At 43.1% G+C, this 24,855-nt stretch overlaps 1 protein-coding gene across 3 annotated transcripts in view; it reads left to right on the forward strand.

The window, feature by feature from the left end:
• TTF2 (transcription termination factor 2) overlaps positions 1-24,855 on the forward strand; it is a 48,007-nt gene that overhangs the window by 11,347 nt on the left and 11,805 nt on the right. For 2 of the 3 annotated variants that reach the window (XR_006719797.2, XM_010968151.3), the window contains exons 6-22: positions 206-320; positions 673-852; positions 2,763-2,890; positions 4,330-4,411; positions 6,226-6,345; positions 7,988-8,138; positions 10,203-10,308; positions 12,278-12,459; positions 13,178-13,331; positions 13,658-13,749; positions 14,582-14,664; positions 15,183-15,316; positions 16,286-16,456; positions 19,373-19,431; positions 20,282-20,432; positions 21,143-21,225; positions 22,595-22,669. Coding sequence is in view for 2 of the 3 variants with exons in the window: in XM_010968151.3 (XP_010966453.1) it covers positions 206-320; positions 673-852; positions 2,763-2,890; positions 4,330-4,411; positions 6,226-6,345; positions 7,988-8,138; positions 10,203-10,308; positions 12,278-12,459; positions 13,178-13,331; positions 13,658-13,749; positions 14,582-14,664; positions 15,183-15,316; positions 16,286-16,456; positions 19,373-19,431; positions 20,282-20,432; positions 21,143-21,225; positions 22,595-22,669 (2,066 nt within the window). In the remaining variant the exon portion in view is untranslated. The remainder of the gene's footprint in view (positions 1-205; positions 321-672; positions 853-2,762; positions 2,891-4,329; positions 4,412-6,225; positions 6,346-7,987; positions 8,139-10,202; positions 10,309-12,277; positions 12,460-13,177; positions 13,332-13,657; positions 13,750-14,581; positions 14,665-15,182; positions 15,317-16,285; positions 16,457-19,372; positions 19,432-20,281; positions 20,433-21,142; positions 21,226-22,594; positions 22,670-24,855) is intronic. The other variant, XM_045505872.2, reaches the window with a different exon arrangement.

The following is a 24,855-nucleotide window of genomic DNA, read 5'->3' on the forward strand; positions in this document are numbered from 1 at the left end:
AGTTTCTGCCTTTTTCTATGTTTATATTTTCAGGATTGGTAAGTGAGCTGCGTTTGAAAAAGAAAAAAAGATTCAGGTTTTCATACATATGGTTAAAAGACCGTGATTTTAGAGTTCTAGCATTTTAGGCTGTTTTAATCTGATCTGAAACTGTCTTTCTAACAACTTGAGAGGAGCCGTCCACTTTATAGGATCTGTTTTCCAGAGCACGTTGGCGTCGGTGAACATCCAGGCTCTTCCAGACAAGGGTCAGAAGTTGTTCAAGCAAATTCAGGACTTGGAGGACGCACTCAGCGCCCTGGCCCTCTCCCCAGAGCGAGGTAAAAGGGGTGCTGCCCCAGAACTTGGGGTTTGCGTGAGCTTCACGAGACATTTGAGAAGCCATTTCAATAAAGGATATGTGGACTCATTCACCTTTTCCATTTTACTACATGTTTCTGAACCTTCTTATAAGTTATACCTGTGATTTATAAAAACTTTCTCCCATTTCCTGTGGACTCAACTCTTTTTCCCGTTGTTTCAGAAACAGCTTAAATGCTACGCTCTCCAGGAAGAGCCTTCCCCCGCTCGTTGGAATAGTGACCCCACCCTCTCGCAACCTCACCTCCCTCATGCATAGAATTCCTTCACTTTTCAGAAATTTAACCTCTTCTCCCCTTGTTTTTTGAGCAGGCCCTAACGAGACGAGTAACACCCAGGTGCCACAACAGAGTAACTTCACCAAAACGACCACTGACCCTCCCCACATGGTGCCTCCCCAGCCCCTGCAGGCCCAAGATCTCCAGCTGGGTCCTCTAGGACTAAAGGCTGCCCGCCAGGAGGCTGCTGGAGGATCTGGTCAGTGCGGTGGAGGTGAGACCCAAGGTGCTGGCCCCAGTGGGAACAGCTCTGCCTGCGAGTTACATGCTGCCTCGTAGGTGCCTTTGTGCCCGTGCGCAGGGAGAAGTCATCCTGAGCTGCCCGTGTCAGAGAGCTCGTGATGCTCAGCCGAGTTCTTACGCAGCGTCAGTTAGATCTCTGTGAGGGCAGAGACCATATCTGCCGTGTTCTCGGTCCCTGGTCATTCAGCCCGCTGGCTGGTGCACAGGAGTCATCCAGTAAATATTTGTAAGTGAAAACTGGAACTCACATTGTGATGAGGTAGGCAGACCAGCCGACACGTTTGTGTTCTGTGTGTGTGTGTTTGTGTGCACTGATGCAGAGTGAGGAGTATGTGAATGAACCTGATGCCCAGTAGACTCACAGAGAGCTGTGAAGTCCTATTTATTTATTTATTGGGGTTTTTATATTGAAATATAGTTGATTTACAATGCTGTGTTACTTTCTGGTTTACAGCATAGTGATTCAGTTATTTTTATATATATATATAAACACACAATGAAATATTACTCAGCCATAAAAAGAATGAAATCATGCCATTTGCAGCAACATGGGTGGACCTAGAGATGATGATCAAAATAAGTGGAGTAAGTCATACAGAGAAAGACAAACAGCATATGGTATCACTTATATGTGGAATCTGAAAAGTGGTATAAATGAACTTACCTAAAAAACAGAAACAGAGTCACAGACATAGAAAACAAATTTATGGTTACCAAAGGGGAAAGAGCTGGGAGGGATAAGTTAGGAGTTGGGGATTAGTAACACTCTATTTAAATGAGTGTTTTCATCTCAACTCTGCAGAAAACAATGAATTCAGAAATAACTGCAGAATGAAGATCCCAGGTAGAGCCTCAGATACATCATATGACCGTTTGGTTTGCCGATGAGGAGACAGGAGCTCGGGTGGGCTGGCAGCAGTGACTAGAAAGGCTGCAGCCATTTTTCTCCCAAGTGCTGCTTGAGACGTAGAGAGGGAAAAGGAAAGAAAGTGCAGAGAAGGAAGGGAGGGGAGATGGTTGAAGAGCAGTGGTCAGCAAGGGGGTGAGGAATAGACATGGTGCCAGGTGAAGCGAAGGGCCCTCTGCCTGGCCCAGGGGCACAGCAGTGGCCACTCAGGACTATTTGGAGAACATTGTTGTGTCACAGCCTCATTCAGTAATCACCACAGTGACCCAGTCGCCTAGAGAAAAATTAAATTACAATAGATTATTAAGGTCAGATGGTATGTAGCATGTTTTGGAAAGAATTCCATTAAAATAGCTTTTCATTTAAAAACATTTTGATATTTAAGTGGTTCATTTTTGTTTGTATAGAAACCTCTTGGATACTTCATTCTTAAACTTGCAGCCAGCTAAGGTGCTTGTGTTTATGAACTGACTTCAGGAGAAGCGCTCTGTGTAGGGGAGGGTGAGTGGTACAGCACAGGCAGCTCGGGACGTGCGCTTCGGGGTCGTCTCCCCCCGTCTGCCTAGACCTCAGCAGACTTCTGGCTCTTCTATTGCTGGCTTTTCTTCTTTGCATCCAACTCTAGGGATCTTTTCTTCCTAAAATTCTGATGGCATTATCTTGGTCTCTGCCACCTCTTCAAAACTGAAAAGGAAATACCAAAAATATTAGGGGTTATCTTTTTTTTTTTAACTTCTACTTTCTAATGGTGTATCCTTTACTAGAGCTCCTGTTAATGTGATTTGAAAAAAAAAAAAACCAGACAGACAAATAGGCAGTTGGGATAAAGGAGTCTGTGAGTCTAGGAGAATCCAGAGACAAGAATTTTTAGACCATACAGGTGCATCACTTGGCAAATAATGAATTGCCTTTTTGCAGCGCTGGCCAGAACGTAATCCTTGCAACACCTTTAGGTAACCTCTATTTGTATGCAGGCCCTATGAACCAAGATCGCCTCCATGCGGTATGGAAGATCACAAGCGAGGCCATTGATGAGCTGCATCGGTCACTTGAGTCGCGTCCTGGGGAGACAGTGGTGGCAGAGGATCCAGCTGGGTTGAAGGTGAGCCAGGAAGGCCCCCAGGCAGAGGGTCCGGTAGCAGAGTCCCAGCGCCCACAAGGAGGGGGGCCAGCTGCTGTGAACGCACCCACCAGAGTGTCACTGTAATGTACCCTTTCTATAGGTGACATGGAGTGGCTTCCCTCACGGTATCTTCTTTTTCTCTGCTTAGCAGTGAGAAGAAAAAACAACACTTTTTTTTTAATTGAAGTATAGTCGATTTGCAATGTTGCATTACTTTCTGGTATACAGCATAGTAATTCACATTTATCTTCCTTTTCATATTCTTTTTCATTATAGGTTATTACAAGATAGTGAATAGAGTTCCCTGTGCTCTACAGTAGGACCTTGTTGTTTATCTTTTTTGTATATAGTAAACACTTTGCTTTTTCATGAAGTTGTAAAGTTACTTATGTCCAGAGCAGTAACAGATCCATTTGCTGAGCTTTGGTAGGTGCCCCACGGATGCAAAGTTGTTGCACTACATGAACTAGTTGGGGTGAAAGTGTGTGTACAAGAAACATTTGTAAGACAGTTAGAAAATGACTTATGACAGACAGAGAATGTGTGGTATCACGTGCTACAGACTGCAGACAGAGTACAAAAGGGATTTGAAATAAAGGGAAAAATACTCTTTAAGTCAACAATCATTTGTGCCTTAAAGAAAATGGAAGCTTAAAGATAGAGGGGATAGAAACCAAACACTCCAGTTAGAGGGGGTGGAGGTCGGAGGGAAGTTACAGAGGTTGGTATTAGTAAGGGATGATCAAGTGACATCAGTCCCTGAGCTGGGAGCAGCACGTGACATAGCTAAGCAGGCGGAGTCCCTCACTGTGGGGCCTGGCATTGGCCAGGGAACTTAGATTGGAATAGCTGAAGAGATATTATGGAATCACTGCAGAATTTTGAGCAAGGATGTTTTATGAGGGTTATTTATGTCACAGAGTACAAGATAAACTGGAGTAAGGAAAGACGCGATGGGGGAACCCCAGTTAAAGGGCTATTAATTTATGACTAGCAGTGCAGACTGGGACATTGCCTACAGAGCGGAGAGTCATAGTTAGGAGATTATGAGGAAAAGCCGGTGAAAGTAGGGTGACCCGTCAGAGGTCTTGGCTGCAAGCAGTAGGAACTGACTTGGGCTGACTGAGCAGACAAACCAGGACTCTCACCTGACGGGGAGAGGGGCGGCTCTAGACAGGCATGCTGGATGATTGGTAGAAATGACAACTGTCCTGGGCAGACCAGGACGTGTGGTTACCCGCGGTGAGAGGGTGGAGTCCAGGGCTTCCAAGATGAAAAGAGCGACTTATGTGGCAACAAGAGTATTGGGAGGGTCATTTACAGAAAGTAACAGTGGGGCATGGAATCCACGTAGCCAGGCTCCAGTAGAGCCTCTCCTCCAGCATTTATACCTAACTTCCGGTTGTTACCGTCGTCAGGTCCCTTTGCTGCTGCACCAGAAGCAAGCATTAGCCTGGTTGCTGTGGCGGGAAAGTCAGAAGCCACGAGGAGGAATTCTGGGTGAGTCTGGTGTGAGGATAAGAGCCAGCAAAAGTTCTGCTGCATTGCTTCTTTTGAGCCTCGACAACTCTGTGGGTCATACTCTAACACCCCATCTGACAGATGAGGAAACGGCGGTGCGGGAAGCTTAAGTCATGTGCTCAAGGGTACACAGCCCTGCGATCAGCCAGGTCTTGGTTGCAGGCAGTGGAAGCTGACTGGCTGATGAGGCAGAGGGGGCCCATGGATTCTCTGGGAGATGTGGAGGGCCAGGCTGGAGGCCAGACTTCTGGGAGCAATGGCCAAAGCTAAGTCACAAACAGAGTGTCCTGTGGGAACTGTCACAGCTGCTTTGGTCCATGGAGCAGCAGAGGAAAGCACTGCCACCCCAAAGTGAGACACTTGTCTCCCCCACTTCCTGCAGAAAGCATTTCACAGGAAGCCTCTTTTCTGATGTTGCTCACATCTGAATCGAAGACCAGTGTGAGTGTCTGTGGTCTGTACAGCCCGGTGGTTCTGTTGGTGCCTTAGCTGCAGGTGAGGCAGGAAGCCAGTTTTCCAGTCTCTGCTCTGGGGACTCGTCAACCTAAAATTTTCCAAGGTGCTCAACTTCCAGAAAACATGACAGATGTCCAGTATCGCTAGAAGGTGTCTGTGTCTGAGTCCCCAAGACCACCTCCGGTTTGGGTGATTTGCTCAGATGCACACCATATAGCCATATTCACAACTGTAATTTATTACAGTAAAATAAATTGAATTATTTTGATTCATTATAAATCACAATCAGCAAAGGAAAAAGACACAGGGGGCAAAGTCCAGGGGAAGCCAGGTGCAGATTCCAGAGGCCTTTCCCAGTGGAGTCACAGCGGGTACTTAATTCTCCCAGCAGGGACCTGTGGCAACACATGTGACGCGTTGCCAACCAGGGAAGCTGGTTAGAGATTTGATCCCCAAAGTTTTTAGTGGGGGCTGGTCACATAGGCAGCTTCAGCCTGGTGGGGACTGAAATTCCAGACTCCCAGAAGGAATGCAGGTGTTCAGAGTAAACCGTACTATTGGTACAGGCAGTTTAGGTACAGTGAGCCCTCTTACCAGCTGTGGGAATGAGGGGAGCCCTCCTGAAACCTGAGTTCCCACATGCCAGCCAAGGCCCAGCCCGGTAAGCTGGCCTTTTAAGGGAGAGCAGTCGGCTGCTGTGTTAAGTCTGTGGACAGTGGCAGGGCCCGAATTTGAACTAGAGCCCTTGCTGTGACATTTTACTTCTGCTCATATCAGAATGATTATTTAAACTGTTAGAAAGAGAATAATAATATTTGATAGGGTATAAATAGTAAATTAGGTAAGCACAGTAACTGGCACAATGGTGATACCCAAGAAAGGCTCGTTTATTTCCTTCTTTAATGAGTAAGTTAAGGGGATGGAGGACTGTCTTGGGTTAACACTAACTCTAGAAGTCTGGTAGTAAAGTGGGTGGTAGGATATATCTGCTGGCCCTTTTTGCTTTGGCAGGTAGTAAAGAAAAAGACGGGGCAGCAGCATCAAACGGAGGTAGATAGCAATGAATGTGTTAGATAAGTAACAACATAGCACGGCGACTAGGTAAGGTCTAAATAATGAGTTTTACATTTTCTAAAAGTCAGAGTAAATGTCTTAGTGTTCATTTCAGTAAGAAAGACAAAGGCTTCCTTAGAGGAGGCGCAGAATAGAGACTGGAATGGTGCTAACAGCAGAGGACAAGGGTCACTGACGTCTGCCTGGGGCTGCTTCTCTGGGGGCTGAGCTGCATCTTTGCCCTAAGACCTTTGACCTCCCCTATTTTTGTTTTTATTTTCCAGCGGATGATATGGGATTAGGAAAAACCCTGACCATGATTGCACTCATCCTGACCCAGAAGAATCAGGAGAAAGATGAAGAAAAGGACAAAAAAACAGCTTTGACTTGGCTTTCTAAAAATGGTATTCAGATGTCCCTTGCTAGCCTGCTGTTTTCTAGATCCTGTGAGGCAGTGGAGGGTGGAAGGTTTTCAGCCATGAAGGGATTCCTTTGGTCATGTTTAATTAACTTGCTGGAAAACTAGTATCAGACTACTTTCCTGTGGTATCCTTTCTGCTGCTGGATACGCCAGCTGTAAGTGATCATTTTTTTCCCTCTTAATGTAAGCTTAGCTCGATCTGTGATTAGAAACAATTTTATGAAGAAAGCTAAGGCTCTAGAAAACTTAGTTTAAACCTAGTGAGTGTTTCTGTTAATGTTGAGAGTGTAACTACAGGGTAGATCCAAATTAGTTAATATATTATTTTTTGAAGAAAGATCTGTCACAAACTCAGATTTTATCCACACAGCAGATGTTGTTTTCCACATTTCTGAAATTCCAGGAGTTTCCAGATTCTAGACAATTTCTCTTAATCAGCTGCCGTTTTTAAAATGTGATAACTGTATAAGTACCTTAAAGGTCCTATATATTATGCATAGACAATGCCACATGTAAGTTGCTGTGTACAAAATACGTTTCTCAGTTGGTTAGACAGTGAAAAAATCTGTGGCTCTCTGCCCTCGGGGCCTCTAGGGATCATGGTTACAGCTGGACCCTGTGTCCCTGTGTGGAGTAACAGCACATGTGTGCACATACACACGCACGGAGGATGAGGGTACAGGGGCCAAATACTCCATCACTAACTGGTTCCAGAGTCACGTTTGCTTCTCTTAGGGGGTTTTGTACTAACACTTTAATGGAACTGTAATTATGTTATGCTTTTCAGAGAAAAGTAATAATACTCTCCCGTAATGAATCAACTCAGGGCAAGTTAGGAAATCCATCCAGCTTCTGCCTTCTGGCCACTGTGAGAGTGCACTGTTTTTTTTTTAAACTGAGGTCATGTATTCCCCACTGTCTTCTCCATCTTTATTTAGCCTCTCTCTGTCTGACACGTTTATAGGGGCACATAAAGAAATAATTAAGTGTTTTGAATTAAAAGATCGTCTCTTTCATTTTCTATTCTACTTCAGGCAGACCCTCATTTTAATGCACTTTGCTTTATTGCATTTCACATATATTGCAGTTTTTACAATTTGAGGGTTTGTGGCAACCCTGTGTCAAGCAAATCTACCGGCGCCATTTTTCCAACAACATTTGCTCACTTTTTGTCTCCGTGTCACATGTTAGTAATTCTCAAAGTATTTCAAACCCTCCACCAGTAAAAAGATTATGACTTGCTGAAGGCTCAGATGATGTTAGCATTTTTTAGCAATAAAGTATTTTTAAATAAAGGTTTTTTTTTTTTATAAAGAAATGAATGCTGTTGCACACTTAACGACTATAGTGTAGTGTAAGCATAACTTTTATAATGTCCTGGGAAACCAAAAAGTTCGTGTGGCTCGCTTTATTGTGATACGCACTTTATTGCCGTGGTCTGGAACCAAACCCGTGATATCTCTGAGGTATGCCTGTGTAAGCTATGTGTACAAATAAGAGCAGCAGCTGTTAAAAATATCAATTGAAGGGATAAAAGTCAGGCAAGGGAAAGAGATAATGCCTTTGAGAAGTTAAAGCTATTCAATGAGTGTAACTAGGTGTTGATTTTTTTCCCCCCTCCCAAGACTCCTCTGAGTTCGCTTCCCACGGAACACTAATCATCTGTCCCGCTTCTCTGATCCATCACTGGAAAAATGAGGTGGAGAAACGTGTGAGCAACAGCAAACTAAGAGTTTATCTCTATCATGGGCCAAACCGGGATAAACGTGCAAAAGTGTAAGTGCAGAAATACTGCAGTCAGTGTGCGGTGCTCAGTGGCTTGGCTTAAGGGGCCATACTGACCTCACCTGCTCTCCTGGGCATTTCATTTAGTCAGGGCTAATGGTATTTGTGAAGATCAAAGGCATGCTCATCACCAGACCTGTGCTGAGACATGCGTCTTGTGAGATGGGAATGATGTTCTGTTGCTATATCCTTGTCACTGTCCTCAGTAAGCTGCTGCGTGAGTCAGCCTGAGATGCCTGCATAGTCCGCCAGGGGGCAGCAGCATTCCCCTGGTAAAAGGGGCTATGTCATGGTTATTTCACAATTGCTGAATTTCTGATTCCAAATTCACATTCTCTGTCTATTAGTGTGAAAGGAACCAGCTTAGTCTTGCCAAGCATCTTGGCACAGTATTAATAATTAGGTGATATAGTCTGGTTATATTTTTATGGCTATATTTTTCATATATGAGCCATCTAAGAAGTTTTAGATTCAATTCCTGAATTCCTGAAGGGGTTTGATCAGGAAGTAGGAAAGAAAATGCTTTTTCAAAAGGTGATTTTAGTTCTAGTCTTTGTCTTTTGGTTTAAAAGGACTTGTTTTTCGTTCCTAATTGTGATAAGGTGGTCTGGGTGGAACACTTGCTGACTGAGTCAAGAGCTAAGTTGTTTCTGGCTCTGATCTCTCTCCCCAGCCTCTGACGTGGATATTTTATATCCTAAAGAACAGGGCAATTGTCTCTCAGGGGTACATTGCCAAACTGGTGACCTTCAGGCTTACACCAAATCACCTCTGGTGACTGGTAGTCATTTCAGCAGACGGAAGGTATCAGGGTCGCGGTGGCTGTCCTGCATGCCTTCTCTGGCACTGAGTACTGTAAGGGACCTGCCTTTGCCCTAGATTTTTATTTAGAAGTAAATTGCATCTTACTTGATTTGCGCTTTGATCATACTGGGTTAGGTGTTCAGAATGCACCAGCTGACTGATTGGAATCACTCACAATTGTACTTCTTTCCATGCTGCTAAGGCAACCTGTAGACATTTGCTGCCTTTCCAAATTAAGCATATCATTTTGGTGGGTTATTTTTGGGGAGGATTAGGTTTGTTTCTTTATTTTAGCAGAAGTACTGGGGATTGAACCCAGGATCCTGTGCATGCTCAGCACGCACTCTACCACTGAGCTCTACCCCCCACCCAGGCATGTCATTTTTACAAAAGTATTGAACTTCTCTGAGGTGCATGATATTAAACTTTCTTGGAAAAAGATTTGTGCTTTTTGCTAAGAATCTTGACATGTAAAGAGTGTAGGCAAGCGGGGAGGGGAAGTAATGGGGTAGGGAATTAAAAGGTACAAACTATTATGTCTAAAATAAGCTACAAGGATATATTGTACACACAGGGAATATACCCAATATTTTATAATAACTATAAATGGATTATAATGTTTAAAAATTGTGAATCACTATATTGTATACTTGTAACTTATATAATGTTACACATCAACTATACTTGAATAAAAAAAAAGAAAGAAGAAATGAGTGTAGATGAGGTAAGCTGAAAGTGTACAATGTGTATTTTATGCCCAAATGTCAAAGCTAGCTAAATGGGTTTTCACAAGTCTGTCACAAAACAGTCAGGAGAAAGTATCACTGATGGAAGATGAGCTGTGCCTTGAGGGTTTCTTACTTCCTTGGGACTTTAGTGTCATCCGTGTCAAATCATTTCTGAATATTAACTTCCAACCCTACCTGACTTTCTGTTCTTGCCAGATCATATCAAGCATAATAGGACACCTGCTAAAGGTTATCCTTTCTGACCTGGATGGGAAGAGGGAGGCTGTTTTAGCTGTAGTGAGTAGATTGTAAAAATGATCAGTGGTCAGACATAGGAAGCCAAGTGTATAAAATTGACCTCTCCAGAGTCATGTGTGTGTGTGTGAATTAAGGACATAAATTGATGAATTCTGCTGTCTGTCCTTCCAGCCGCAGGAATTTTTGTAAAGGAATCAACTCTGCCTTTCCTTGTCCGTGTCATGGAGGGATCGTTTACCGTTTGCTTTGTGTTATATCTATGCAGCCTCTCTACGTATGACATTGTGATCACTACCTACAGCCTTCTAGCCAAGGAGATTCCCACGAAGAAGCAAGAGGGAGAGGTCCCAGGTGCAAACCTCAGTGTGGAGGTGAGGCGGGGGGGCTGGCTGCCAGGGAAGCAGAGTTGGAACCACAAGACCGGTTAACAGGAGTCTTTTCACAGCATCAGAGATGGCAAAGGTGCCCTCCTCCCAGAAGGTCATGAATGTCGAGCTGTTTTACTGATGGAAGCAAAGAGTTCTTCCCTCTGACCCTTCTCTTTTACTCTAGACAACCTCCTCAGCGATAAAGGTGGAGACTTGGTACAGTATTTAGCTGTGTTTTTAGAACTAATGACAACTACATTGTAGGTGTGGTGGTAATCATCACATGAATATAGGAGAGCCTCCCTTGTTGCAATTTTCCATTGAGAGTCTTTGGGGTCTACTCTCAGGATGTGTTTTAAATTTAGTGTTAGGACGAGTATTTTAGCACTAGTATTTTGGTATTAAGCCATTATTCCCTGCCATCCTCCACCTCCCGGGAAAAGGGGTTGCAAATAATAAGCCTACAATGGGCAGAGGCTAAACAATAATCAGAAAAAAAAAACCCAAGCGTTTGTTGCTGCGTGCAGGGTAGTCTCAGTTATGTATTGCAGAGGCTTTATTGCACAGCTCTTGTGTGCTTCCCCTGGAAATACAGAGTTGTTCCAAGAGCTGCTCTTTTGCATATGCTTTTATTTTTAGTACAAAGGATATTCCAGATTTGTGTGCTTGGGGAGAGCTCTGGCATGCTTCTCCATCTCCTGACCGATTCTGCCGTCTTACATGTATTAACTTTTCAGATTCCTCAATAGTTCCTCATAGCTGTCAGGCTAAAACCCTAATTCTTTCAAATGATATGTTAGGCCTTTTATGCTCTTGCCCTACCTGAGTGTCCCCCATCTCCTACACCCCAGCCCTTCCTGGGGAGCCTCATACTCAGCCTTACCCGGGGGTTGGGGGCAGGGTGCTTCGCTCCACACCCTGCCGTGCCTTTGTGCCTTTGTTCTCCTCTCAGTAGAATGCTTTGCCTCCCCCTCTGGTCAAGTGCATCTCCTAGCACCTTGTGCTTACTTATGTCCTGGCACTCCATCAATTCCACAAATACTGAATTACCTAATACATGCCAGACACTACTCAGGTCTTAGGGATGCAGCAGGGAACAAGACTGACTAGATTCTCACTGTTCTATATTGGACTGTTTTGTTTTGTTTTTTATTTTTTGTTGAAGTGTAGTTGATTTACAATGTTAGTTTCAGGTGTACAGCAAAGCGATTCAGTTATACATATACATACATACATATATATTTTTTTTTCAGTTTCTTTTCCATGACATTTCATTGTATATAGTTGAATTGAATACAGTTCTCTGAGCTATAGAATAGGTCTTTGTTTATCTATTTTATGTATAGTAGCGTATATATGTTGATCTCAAACTCCTAATTTATCCCTCCCCCTCTTTGTACCTTTGGTAACCATAGTTTCCTACTGTTCTGTGTTGACTTATCCAGTGGGACTTTCCATACATGCACTGTGTTGTCATTATCTTTATGCTTACTTTGTTTTCTCTCCACAGCTAGATTGTGAGCTCCTTGAGGGTAGGAATTGTTCTTTGTGTCTGGCTTAGTATCTTACATATAAAAGTAGACTTTTAGTAAATTTTTAGAAGCTTAGAAAAATTTAGTAAATACTTTTATCGGTTGAGTGAATTTGCAGGCACAACAGTGTATCCCTGACCCGTGGCCATTGCTCAAAAGTGAGCTAGAAGAATACAGAAAACCTAAATTAGAAAACAGGTTACCCTTAAGCATCTTATGTTCAAGGACTGGGACCTCAAGTGAGTTGTTTATTTGTACTCATTGGAGTTTCTACTCTTGGTTTCTTAAGCTTAGTTCTTATTTCAGCGTACTTGACCTAAGCCATCAAACTTGAAGGTAAGGATGTGTCTCCGATACCTGCCTGTTGTTTCCCCTTGTCTTCTTGAAGACATGCACGTTTTCCCCGTGCTCTTGTTGGATTTCACGTGTCTTTCTTCCAGGGTATCTCGTCACCCTTGCTTCGAGTAGTCTGGGCTCGAATCGTATTGGATGAAGCTCACAACGTTAAGAATCCCCGAGTGCAGACTTCCATAGCCGTGTGCAAGCTCCAAGCCCAAGCCCGCTGGGCTGTCACCGGGACCCCCATTCAGAACAACTTGCTGGACATGTATTCACTGCTGAAGTAAGTTAACTCTTTGGGGTTATGTAAATGTGAACCTGGTCGGGAACCCTTCATAATTATTTCATATCTCATGATAAAGCTCCAGTGTGTACCACATTATCTTGTGTAGCAGATGGCAAGCCTATCAACCTTTAAAGGGCAAAAGAATTAATATTTATGAGAAAATAATCTGTTGGTTGACTGGCTGATAGAGGACTTTGATTACATCCAGCCCCTCTATATGGGAAAGTATAGGTCTGATTAAATTAAAAGAAACAAAAGTCATCTTTCTTCAGTCCAGGGAATGTTTTGGGCTATTTCGGCCTTAAAACCTATGGCCTGGGGTCAAGACTACAATTTATGTGAAGCCAACAGAAAAGAATGCTGATTTTAAAATACTTGCTTTTATTCAAGTCAGCTCATAAGAGGATATAAAACTTCTTAACTAGCCTTTGAAATTTTGGGAATGAATTCTGGCTATCAGTTATATGTCCTGTTGTAATGATACAAACACCATTAATGGGCAAATCTACATTTTTATAATGTGGTTTTATAATGTGGTTATTGACTTGGATCCCTTTGCTCCGTCTAGCAGAGCTTTGCTATGAAATTCGCTTTTAAAGGTGATTGGATGACATGTAAAATCTGATCTGCTTTTCATCTATGCCTGTCTTTGAACTTTTCCTCCATCCTCCTAATCTTCATTTCTCTTCTCTGTCCTTCCTCCTCAACAAAATAGATTTCTCCGTTGTTCTCCGTTTGATGACTTCAATCTGTGGCGGAGTCAGGTTGACAATGGTTCAAAGAAAGGAGGAGAAAGGTTAAATATTTTAACAAAGAGCCTTTTGCTGAGGAGAACAAAAGACCAGCTGGACTCCACCGGCAGGCCCTTGGTAATCCCATGAGACCTGTCCCTGGGGGAGGCCGAGAAGGAGAGGGACCATGTCCTGGTCTCGGCTTGAACAGCTGTCTGCTCTGCTTTGGGAACCTCTGAGTCTTCCATTTTCCTGCGAGGAGGCCCTCGGGCCGCTGTCCCACACCTGGAGTCACAGCAGTCCTGTTGTGCCGTGTGTTAGAGCGGTCCTGTTGTCAGGGAAGGGTGGGAGCCGCTGTCCAGGGCTTGACCAGATTTCCAGGGTCAGCCCTAGGGAGCAGACTCTGTGATACTCAGTTGAGTTGTATGACTTCATCCCGGCTGCCGTCTCTTTCACTCCCCCAGGTGGTGCTGCCCCAGCGGAAATTTCAGTTGCACCATTTAAAGCTTTCTGAAGATGAAGAGACAGTTTACAGTGTCCTTTTTGCAAGATCAAGGTGTGTGCAGTGAAGAAGCACCTTCTCACGTCTCTTGTTTCATTCTTGTTCTTGCTTGGGAGTGCGTCAAGGGTCAAGGTTCCTCAAACTGCAGTTGTGGTATTACTGATAAGTTGGCTATCTGTGTTTCTTTTTTTTTTTAAATCCCCCTTTTTCTCTCCTTACCCCCTCCCCAGCTCACCTTTGTCTCCCATCAAACCTGCTCCTCATTGGCTTCCTTGCTTAGAAGTTCTAGGCTGTGGTCACTGTACGCGAGGTCTTTCTGGCCCTCATGGGGCCATATGAGGAAAGCATATCTCTTTGACCTTTGACCTGTTATCCAGCCTCTTACTGAAACTTTAACAAAAACTGCTTGGTAATCCTAATTGTCATCCGTTCTTTGCACTTTCTCTAAAACTCTCATCCTTCCCTGAATTCAAGATTTATGTTCTCCTACTTGGTACCTCTCACTTCCAGTGTGAGTAGGCTTCTTCTCTTTGTATATCTTATATTTTAAAGTAAATATAATAAGTTATAAAAATTAATAAATAATATAGATTATCCATACTAGTTAATAATATATTACTATGTTACATATTAATATTAAATACAATACTAATATTTTATAACATTAATGTATTTGTTAGTAGTTATTATTTTTGAACAATTTGGCTTTTAAGGTTTTTTTTAAATTACATGTGGCCATGCTTGCTATGAGGCTGACTTCATTTAACAAGTCCACTTTTGTAATTTTTCAAGGTCCCACTGCAGGCACGGTTAAGCAGTGACCACTATAAACCTATTTGGTCATAGCAAACGTTACATGAGCATTTTCTTTCGTGATCTGAGGCAGGTCAGCTCTGCAGTCCTACCTAAAAAGACATGAAAGAGGGGACAAGGAACCTGGAAGAAGCCCTGATAACCCGTTCATGAGAGGTGAGCAGTGGGGCACTCAGAAGGACATGTAATTAATGGAAATGTAGGTTCAGATTTGGTAAATTCTAGAAATGGGGTCGTGAATTCTTTTTTTTTTTAATGGAGGTACTAGGGATTGAAACTAGGACCTCTTGCGTGCTGAGCATGTGCTCCACCACTGAGCTATGCCCACCCTCCCCCCTTTTCTATACCCACTCCCCAAGGGTCGTGAATTCTTGATCTCAGAGACTTGACCTAGGGACCTCAAACCAAAGGAAAATATACTGATCCGTAAGCACCAGACCTGGTGATCTAAACTTCTTTTTAGTCACTTTTGACATCTGTTTTATTAAAACACAGGTAAGACTAGAAAGAAAACCATATTTCATTTGGCTTCATTGGTAGAGAAGTGAGTTAGAACTGTGTTGTTGAGTCTCAGATCATAGACGTTTAAAGTCGCCTCATTGCATTCACGGGTCTTCCCCATATTTCTGATTTAAACCCTGCGCGTTTCCCGCACCTGTGTCCCTTCTTGGCAGTGGCCCAGGAGTTCGGGTCCAGTGGGCCTGGTGCCTCCGTGTCCGCAGACTCTCAGACATCCAGCACCGTCCACATCCTGTCACAGCTGCTGAGACTCCGCCAGTGCTGCTGTCATCTTTCTTTACTGAAGTCGGTAAGTGAAGCCCTGTGTGTGGGGCCCCAGTCGGGCTGCGGGCAAGTCCACCTCCACCTCCTGCAACCGGGACAGTCTGCTGGAGCAAGGGAAATGCCACTTGGGGGTGTTTCTGGCTTTTGGTGGGGCAGAAAAGAAGAGACTTGTTTATGTTACTTTATTTTATATTAACCTTTATCGATCTTGAGATAATTCCCATGATGTTGAGAACAGTTTTTTATTTGTCTTATTTTCAATAAGCTTTATTTTAGAATAGAAAGTGGCATTTTGTTAAGAAAGAAACCACTTTATGAATACTTTGGTTATTTTAAGATGCCATAAAGCTAATTTAGTTACTAGTTTTAAATCTAGTTGTGAAAACTCAAGTATTTATACAATTGGAAAAGTTGCCATTACATTGGATAGAGGCACATCTGTAGTTAAGAGGAATCTGTTACTCTTTTTTTTTCTTGGCAGTTAACAGTTATTTTCTCCTTGATTATCAAGGATTCTTATTTTCTTTATACTCTTCTGAACTTTCCCAAATTTTCTGTAATAAGCATACTGTTTTATAATGAACAGAAAAAACTACTCTTAGTATTTGAAAATATTTTCTTTATTAATAAATTTTTTTATTGAAGTATGTTATTCTTTTGAGGAGCTGCAATAATGCATCTCTTTTTAGGAGGTAAATTGTATCTTGATGATCAGTAGCTTAATTAACTGTACCATTCCAGCTGGGGAAAACAGAACGCTCTTGTAATCTGTCTGACAAGTCTCTAAAAACTTCCATTATTTGATTTATTTTTGATCTGGTGAAAAAACTTGCCAGATTACATTTCAATCATGGTTTACCTGTGGAGACACTGTTGGTAAGTCACGAGACATTTTGCTGTGTGATATATTAAGCAGTCAGCACTCCGCTGGCACGTCCCATGGCTCGTGGCCTCAGCTCCCCATCCACTGTGTCCCCTGTCTGACTGTGCCCAGGCCCTGGATCCAACAGAACTGAAGAACGAAGGCCTGGTCCTTTCCCTGGAGGAGCAGCTCAGCGCCTTGACCTTGTCCGAGCTCCGTGATGCAGAGCCGGCTGCCTCTGTCTCCCTTAACGGCCAGTGCTTCAAGGTGGAGCTTTTTGATGACATGAGAGAGAGCACCAAGGTACTGGGGTCTCCTCTATTCTGGTAGAAAGACTTGGACTCCTCCCACATTTCCCTGCGTGACAGCGGTGCATTTGTCCGCACAGGTACGGCCGTTTGACTGCAGGGCTAGAACGGTTAGGTGTTAGCTGGTCACATTCCCCCTCCAGTCTTAAATTCTAATTTCATTTCATGAAAAAAACTAAAATCTTATTACCTAGTGATTTTTTTCAGAGGGTGACTTGGGCCAGCGCATCTGTCATGGATTCCTAGGGAGGGAGCCTGTCAGGTTTCTGCTGGAGACAGGGCCCGGGCGAGTGAGCAGCTGGTTTCAGAAAAACAACAAAGGCTTGACCTTCCAGACTGTGGAAGATGTCTGAGTGCCAATTGCTTTGCTCTGTTGAAAGGCTTCCATCTGCAAATATCGTTTCCTGCCCGCCTCCTATCTTCATAAGTCTCTTTGTTCTGTTTTCACTGAAGCACTTTAAGGCTGTAGAGTTCTATCAGGGGAACGCCGGGGCATGTGGGCCTCGAGTCCTGCCTCTCTGCTGGCTTGCCGGGAATGTGCCCATTAACTTGCACTGAGCGGCTGGTTTTTTCTACTGCCTTCTGAGGCTGCCATGCCTAGTCTCAATCTCTCTTCCCAGGCTTTTAAAAAAATATAACTAGGAGGGAGGTCACCGCCAAGGGAATGGTGCACTTGCTTGCTCCCTTTTAACCTAGGCAGTAGTATACTGTGCTAACGTGTTACAGTCTACGCTTCACTTTAAATGGATTTTTCCCTCAGTCACTGAATTCCCAGGTATAATCTTCCAAGCTATCCTCCTGAACAAATCATTCACCTCTGCAAAAGGGAAGAATGCTTGGTTTCTTATATTAAACCAAAAGGTTAAAATGCATCACATTCATGCATCCAGTTTCCCTATCTGTATACATGTTTTGAAAACAGATCAACCAGCTTATTTCCTTCTGGCCTCTCAAAAAACTACTTGGGAGCAAGCGCCCCTTAGAAAATAAAGAGAAGCCATGTTTTCCAAGGACAGGAAAGAACAAGCAAATGTTCTAAGATACCACAGGTGAGAAAAGTAAACACACAGAGGCTGTCAGTGCTCATATACCTTCCTGTGCTGGGCTTGTTTTGTCATAATCGTGAATGTGCTTAATCCTTGCTCCTTTCTCAGCATCCATCCATTCAGTCTATCCACACTCAAAAATTTATGTACAGGGTTCTTTCTGCATCTGAGTTAAAGGGAATGCTATATATATAGCCTATATGTTGTTAGTAAATAAAGCCAAATAAATAGCATGATGACCTTTCATTAGATTTTTAAAGTATGTACCTAGATCTTCACCACTAGTAACTGAGAGGAACAGGTAAAGAGACCATATGTGGCTGGGCACCAGGTCCTAGCAACCTCAGTTAGCTATTGGGTTAAAACATAACATTCCTAATAATTTGTGTTCCCAACCATTTGTCTGATACTCAGGTAATTATGTACAGGGCTTCTTAACGTAAGCCCATTAGTCGTGGTTCAAACTCAAAGTTGTTTCATGTCGGGGAAGGGAGTTTTCTTTGGTAGCACAAACCTAAACACATACATGTTACTGGGATTCAACCCCAGCTCCTACACCGTGAATCCCGGTCCCACTGCTGCAGTTTTCTCAAAACACCTATCGCTAGGTTTTTCACATCCGTATGAAAATCAGTGTGTTCCACAACCACAAGTTGCCAAGACACCAGGCACTTCAGCTACCTGCTTTTTGTCTTCCTACTGGTTCAAAATGGCACAGTCCTGTGATGGTCTTCCTGCCCGGGCATCAGCGTGTTTGTTTAGATTGGAAGGTAGCCTCATGTGTGGGGGCCTCCACAGCTTACCACTAACACCACAACCTTTTTCCCTGATAAGGAAGCTGAGCTCTTAACTGGGAGTTCCAAAGTGATACAGCCCTGTGATGGCAGAGTAAGAACTCTCTGCATCTCCTGATTCCTGGTCTAATTTTCTTCCTTCTCTGCCATTCTAGGGATGAACTCTAGGTCCCTTAGAGCCTTTTGAAAGATCATTCCCATTAGCGGTCAGGAAGATTGAACCCAGCTGCTCTCCAAGGTCCTGCCCATGTGTTCTTCCTGGCTGGTCCCATGTAGATTTGAATGTGGGGTCTGATAAATACCCAGAGAACTTGCTGGGAAGCTTTAGCAAGTGTTCCTCAGTCTGGACAGGTCTTCTTCGTCAACAGCCTTTGAAGCAGGTCTCAAACTAGGTCAAGCTCTTTCATTTTCTCCTTGTGCAAATGTTAGGCTGGTGCCTTCTCTGGTCCAGCAATACATGCTGGGTGCCAGGGGTACAGAAACAGACCAGACACATGCTGGCTCTGCCTCTTTGGAACATCTCAGACTGTGAAAGCAAGAGATGATTAACAAGCAATTAATATATAGAATGAAAAAGACCATGATTATAGAAAGAAAATGTGCTATCGTAGCACATAAGCAGTGGACACCTGGGATTGGGGAGGATCGCCAAGAAGTGGCATTAAGTTGACAGAAAAGGCTGTTCTAGGCAGAGGGAACAGAATGGACAAAGATGGGACAAAGCATGGCTTTGTGGAGGAAGAATTTTGATGGGGCTGGATGATGTGAGCAGAGGCTGGATGAGGCTGGAGATGTGAGCAGAAGGCAGAGCAGCAGGGATCTGGGAGGTCACTGTAGAGGCCTGGGCTTTATTCTCAGCGGGAAGCCATTGCAAGGGCTCCAGCCAGAGGAGGAAAATAGGAAACTGACATTTTGGAACTAGCCCTCTGGCTGCAAAGAGAAGAGTGGACTAGTAGGAGTCAGACCATGCAGAGAGGCCACAGAGGAGACCAATCCTTTCACTCAGGGGAGAGAAAAGGGAGAAAAGCAAATTTGCTTAAACCCGCATATGTTAATATAACCTTTTCCCAGATTTCATCTCTGCTGGCAGAATTGGAGGCAATCCGAAGAAACTCAGGGTCCCAAAAGAGGTAAATGTGTTATTTCATTACCCAAGTATTGCTTGTAATTAAGCCAGAAAATTTGATATTGCAGATAGTTATAAATCTGAGCTCTTTATATCAAGGACTTGAGTCGGGCGCAGCAGAAAGCACCGAGGTTACAGCACACATCCCCTGTGATTTCTAATGAAAATATCTGTGGCACGGATTGAAAAGGCAATCCCTAGAGGACCAGAGTAAGCTAAGCATCTGAAGAGATGCTTAAGAGGAGGGAAGAAGGCTTGAAAAAAAAAGCAACAGAATAACAGATGCAAAAAAGGGAGGAAGCGGAGTGTGATCAGAAGGGAGCCCCAGAGTGCTGGGAACTTTCCTAAGTTGGGTGTCTGGATATAAGGAAGTTCATTTGTTATTTATTATACTTTACTGTATGTTATTCACAGCATTTGTAGATAGGAAATATTTTGATCTAAAAACTTAAACCTCTAACTAAAGCGTAGCATGGGGGGAAACAGAGAATCCGTAGCGGCTTATTGATCTGATTGACAGAGGGAGGGGCCTGAACCTTATTCTGCAGGAGCACAGACCTCCTCTGGATGAGCCCCCAGAAAATCGGAACCTACAGTGGTTACTTTAGTTTAGCCATCCCTTTATTTTGACTTCATTTAGCAGGTAAGTTGTAGACTGGATCTAGAAGTAACCAGAAGCATTATAATCGTGTGACATGACTTAAATGTGTGCCTCTTCCCCTTAGGTAGCAGAAAGCCTTACCTCAGCCACATTTGATAACTGAATCTTAAAATAACAGGCATGAAAGCCCTGTAGATGAGTTTGTTTAATCTCTCGTGGGGGTTATTGGTTTTTTGTTGCCTCCTTCCTCCAGTGTCATTGTCTCTCAGTGGACCAGCATGCTGAAGGTTGTAGCATTGCACCTTAAGAGGCATGGACTGACCTATGCCACCATCGATGGCTCTGTCAACCCCAAACAGAGAATGGACTTGGTAGAGGCATTTAACAGCGCCAGGGGCCCTCAGGTATGAGCCAATCACAGCAGAGCTATATAATTAAGAACAAATTTTTCTTGGTTATACAGATCCGAACATAGCTCAGTTCAAAAATATTCATAGCCCTGCTCTCTCCAGGTGTTTCTCATTTCTTTGACATTTACTGGGGGTACATATCAAAGTGTGCAAGTCCTCTAAGAATAAAATCTGAGGTCTAAAAGGAGAGGAAGAGCAGAACTGTTAGGATCAAGGGAATCTTTGTGGAGGAGGCAAGCCTAGAAGGATAGGTGGGATTTTGATAGGTGGGAAGGTGGAGGGAAGTAGAGGAACAGAGGCATCTAATTATGCATAACAGGAAGTTGGAAAGCACTAGTTGTGTGATAGGAGAAGCATAGCAATGGTGGGGGCACTTATGGAACAGACGGAATCTGGGTAAAGGAAAGTTTATTGAGCTAACCACCCCCCGTGCTCTAAATTGTAGTATTTATGTAATTGGCAGGCACACAATTAATGTTTGGAGATTGACTCACAAAAAAAGGTTAAATGAGCATTTTCTCAAAGACAAGGCATGGGAGAGAGCATCTCAAAATTTCGAAACAATGCATTCACAACAGCAGAAGGAAATTTGATAAGAGCATGTTGCCTCTTTGTGTTGATCTTGGGCTTGAACCTGAGGCAGAAGGAGAGGTCCACTATGAGACTGATTCCATGTAAAGTTAACGGTGTGCTTCCTTTTGAAGGTTATGCTGATCTCTCTCTTGGCTGGAGGTGTTGGCCTAAACCTGACTGGAGGAAACCATCTCTTTCTCCTGGACATGCACTGGTAACAATTCTGGATTATTCTTGAGTTGTCACAGCAGAGTGAGGAGACCAGCAGGCTAGAAGGGCGGTAGGGGGACTTCTCATGTTGAGTGTGCTCCTTCTGTATTGTGGAGATGCCTCTGTGCATACGTGTGTATACATGCAGATCAGAATGGTGTAGGGCTAGTTGACAGCCCCGAATTCCTAAGCAAACAAGGCTTCAAATGACTGTTTAAAATAGTCCATTCACTTTACTCTTAACATCTGTTTCCATGGAAATGGATCAGGGCTTTTCCTCCTGGCTACACCACTCGATGAAGGGTTTTATGTCTTCAAAACACCGTATTTCAGACATATTTATTGACGTCTAAGGAATCTCAACCTTGAAGAAGAGGGAGAACCAGTGCTCCAAAAGGAAAAGGCAAAGGAATTTTCTAATTATGTTAGACACACACTTAACACATAGCTTTGGACTCGCTGCACATAGTATTAAGACCAAGAGCATAGCAGCATCCTTCCTAGATGCCAGGTGAATGTGTTCATATGTTGCTAGGAGGAAATGTCATAATTCATCTCAGTTTTGATTTTCCAATTATGTCAATCAGGGATTGCTGCACCAGGCACTGTTGCCAGGGATTGTCATTTGTTAATTCCCAGGCAGCCCAGATGGGCACAAACAGGCCAGCCTGTTACTGTCTTCCTGGAGAATGTGTTTAGGCCTCACTTGAGACTCCCATATGCATGTAAGTGAGGAAAGCAGAATAAGAATTATGCTGGTTTCTGAACAGGAGAAACATTATCCAAGGTTTTAGAGGTGAGATGAGAAACTAGTTTAGAGTTGATAATGACAATCTATAAAGAAGGAAACAAATTAAGCCTCCTTAGTTGAATCATGAAATATCAAAAAGTTGGAAAAAGCATTATAGATCATTTGCCACTCCTCGTGTTCCCGAGTAGCCATCTGAAACCTAAAGGGTTGAGGTTAGATGATTTGCCCAAAGCCATCTAGCTAATTAGTGACCAGATTTAAACATTGGTTTAATCTCTGTTACTTAGAGTTTTCAACTGTGAAGAGTTACTATTAGCCATCTGACCCCAGTTTCTCTTAAGAGAGGATATCTGGGACTTTCTGAGTCCCATATGGACTAGAACAAAAATCTGCAAACTTTTTCTGTAAATATTTTAGGCTTTGCCAGCTACATAGGTCTCTGTCATATATTCTTTGTTGTAGGTTTCTGTTTTTGACTTTTTACAAACCTTTTAAAATGTAAAAACCATTTTTAGCTCGAGAGCCATATGAAAACAGACTGCAGGCTGGATTTGGCCCATGGGATTTGCCCACCCCTGGTCTAGGATGTCAGTAAGTTTGAGCTTTATCTGTCTCTTCACAGGAATCCGTCACTTGAAGATCAAGCTTGTGACCGAATTTATAGAGTAGGGCAGCAGAAAGATGTTGTCATACACAGGTAAGCAAGTCAAAGTCTCCCAGGACCGAATTCTGCTTTTGTGAAAATCTTTCTTGGGTGATGTTTTAATAGAATGTGAAGTATTTGGTGATCACTGTACTAATGGTGCTCGTGGGGCACCTTCTCCTTGGTACTCACAGTCAGGAAGGGAACTCAGGCAATTTGGGGGTGACCTTTGTGTTGGTCCTTGCAAAAGAAGAAGAGCTTATGTACAATGATGAGCCTTATCTTAGTTAAGGCAGTGCATGAAAGGTCCCTCCTCTCTTTCTCTCTCTCTTTTTTTCCACTTTTAATTATTTTGACTTTATTTCAGACATATAAAAAAAAGGATTCTTACAAGATTATCCCAAATTCTTTTTTTTTTTAATGGGGGGAGGTAATTAAGTTTGTTTGTTTGTTTTTAACAGAGATGCTGGGAATTAAACCCAAGACCTCATGCATGCTAGGCATGCAGTCTACCACTGCTCTATTCACTCCCCACTATGCTATACTCTCCCTCCACCCAAATTCTTGATTGCAAGAACAATACCAAAAAATTCCTGTATACTGTGACACGCATGTGTGCGTGCATGTGTGTGTGTGTAAGGTTTTTTCTGGACCATTTGACAGTAAGTTGCAGACATGATGCCCCTTGACCTCTAAATAGTAAAATGTGCATTTTCCAAAAATGACACTCTTTTACATTACCACAGTAAAATTATCAAACCCAGGATGTTAACAGTTACATAGTCTGACCTGTGGACCTTACTCAGCTTTGCCACTTGTACCAGAGGTATCCTTCTCAGCAAAATAAAATCCCTGTTTCGCATTCAGTTGTCACGCTTCTTTTGTTCCCCCTTAATCTGGAACAGTGTCTCAGTCTTTCTCTGAGTTTAATGACATTGACATTTTCAGAGTGCACAGGCCAGTTATTTTGTACAATGTCCCTCTCTTTGGGACCCTCCTCTCTAAAAACAACCACCAAACCGGCCTCAGCAGTCCAGTCCAGTGTAGCTGTGGACCTCTTTTTCTCCTTCCTTTTCATGGCCGAGTTTCCTGAAGAATTAGAAATTGTTGTCCGTTCTTTACTTCTGTTCATTCCTCAACCTTTGCAAACTGGCTTTCCCCCCACTTGCTGCCCTGAGACTGCTCTTGCTGGGGGGGCACCAACGCATTTCACAACTGGCCAAGTACAGTGATCATATCAGTTGTTCTGTCTTCCGCTCTCTTCTCAGCTCACTTTGTTTGCACCTCTCTTAATCCTGTCACCTCCAGTAAGTCCAAAACCTGTATCTTTCAGCTCCAAGGTCTCCTAAACTTCAGACCTAGATATCCACATCCCTGGGAAATATCTGAATCTGTGTGTCCACGTATGCACTCATTAGTCATTCACTCGTGTATTTGTTTCATTCAGCTCAGAAAACTAATCCCTACTGAGCACTCACTATGTGCATGTTCCAGGGACTCAAAATGTCGCAAGCTGATACTGTTTCTCCCTCTGACCTCATATCTATCGATTCTTCTGAAGTCCTTGTCTTTGTGAACAGGATCACTGTTTATCTAATCATAGAGCCAGAAACTAGGCTCCGCCCTCTTTCTCACTTTTCACAAGTAAAGTCCATTCATTTTATTTTCTATGTGTTTCTTGTAACCACCCCTTTCTTCCCATCCCACTTCCCATGCCCCTTCCTTTCACATCTAGATTTATTAGCATGATGTGCTAAGTCACTCAAGATCTGGTCCCCACCAGCCTCTTGAGCATCGACTTTTGTAATAAAACATAGTTTTTGACTTTTGCCCTGGCCAGACTGGACGACTTCCCTAGCATACCATGTTCTAAAACTCAGCCATGATTTTATACATGTTCCCATTCCCTGGGATGCCCTCCCCACTGTCCATCTAGCAAATCTTGGCTCATCCTACAAGTTGCACTATGAGTTAACTTTTTTTTTTAAATTGTAGTATAGTTGATTTACAATGTTGTGTTAGTTTCTGGTGTACAGCACAGTGATTCAGTTATACATACATGTGCTTTTTCATTATAGGTAATTACAAGGTATTGAATATGGTTCCCTGTGCTATACAGTAGGACCTTGCTGTTTATACATTTTATACATAGTAATTTATATTTGCTAATCCTAAACTCCTAATTTATCCCTCCCCTACTTTACCCTTTGGTAGCCATAAGTTTGTTTTCTATGTCTGTA

The sequence above is a fragment of the Camelus bactrianus genome, chromosome 9 (assembly GCF_048773025.1).
Source record: "Camelus bactrianus isolate YW-2024 breed Bactrian camel chromosome 9, ASM4877302v1, whole genome shotgun sequence".
In the NCBI taxonomy this organism is placed as follows: domain Eukaryota; kingdom Metazoa; phylum Chordata; class Mammalia; order Artiodactyla; family Camelidae; genus Camelus; species Camelus bactrianus.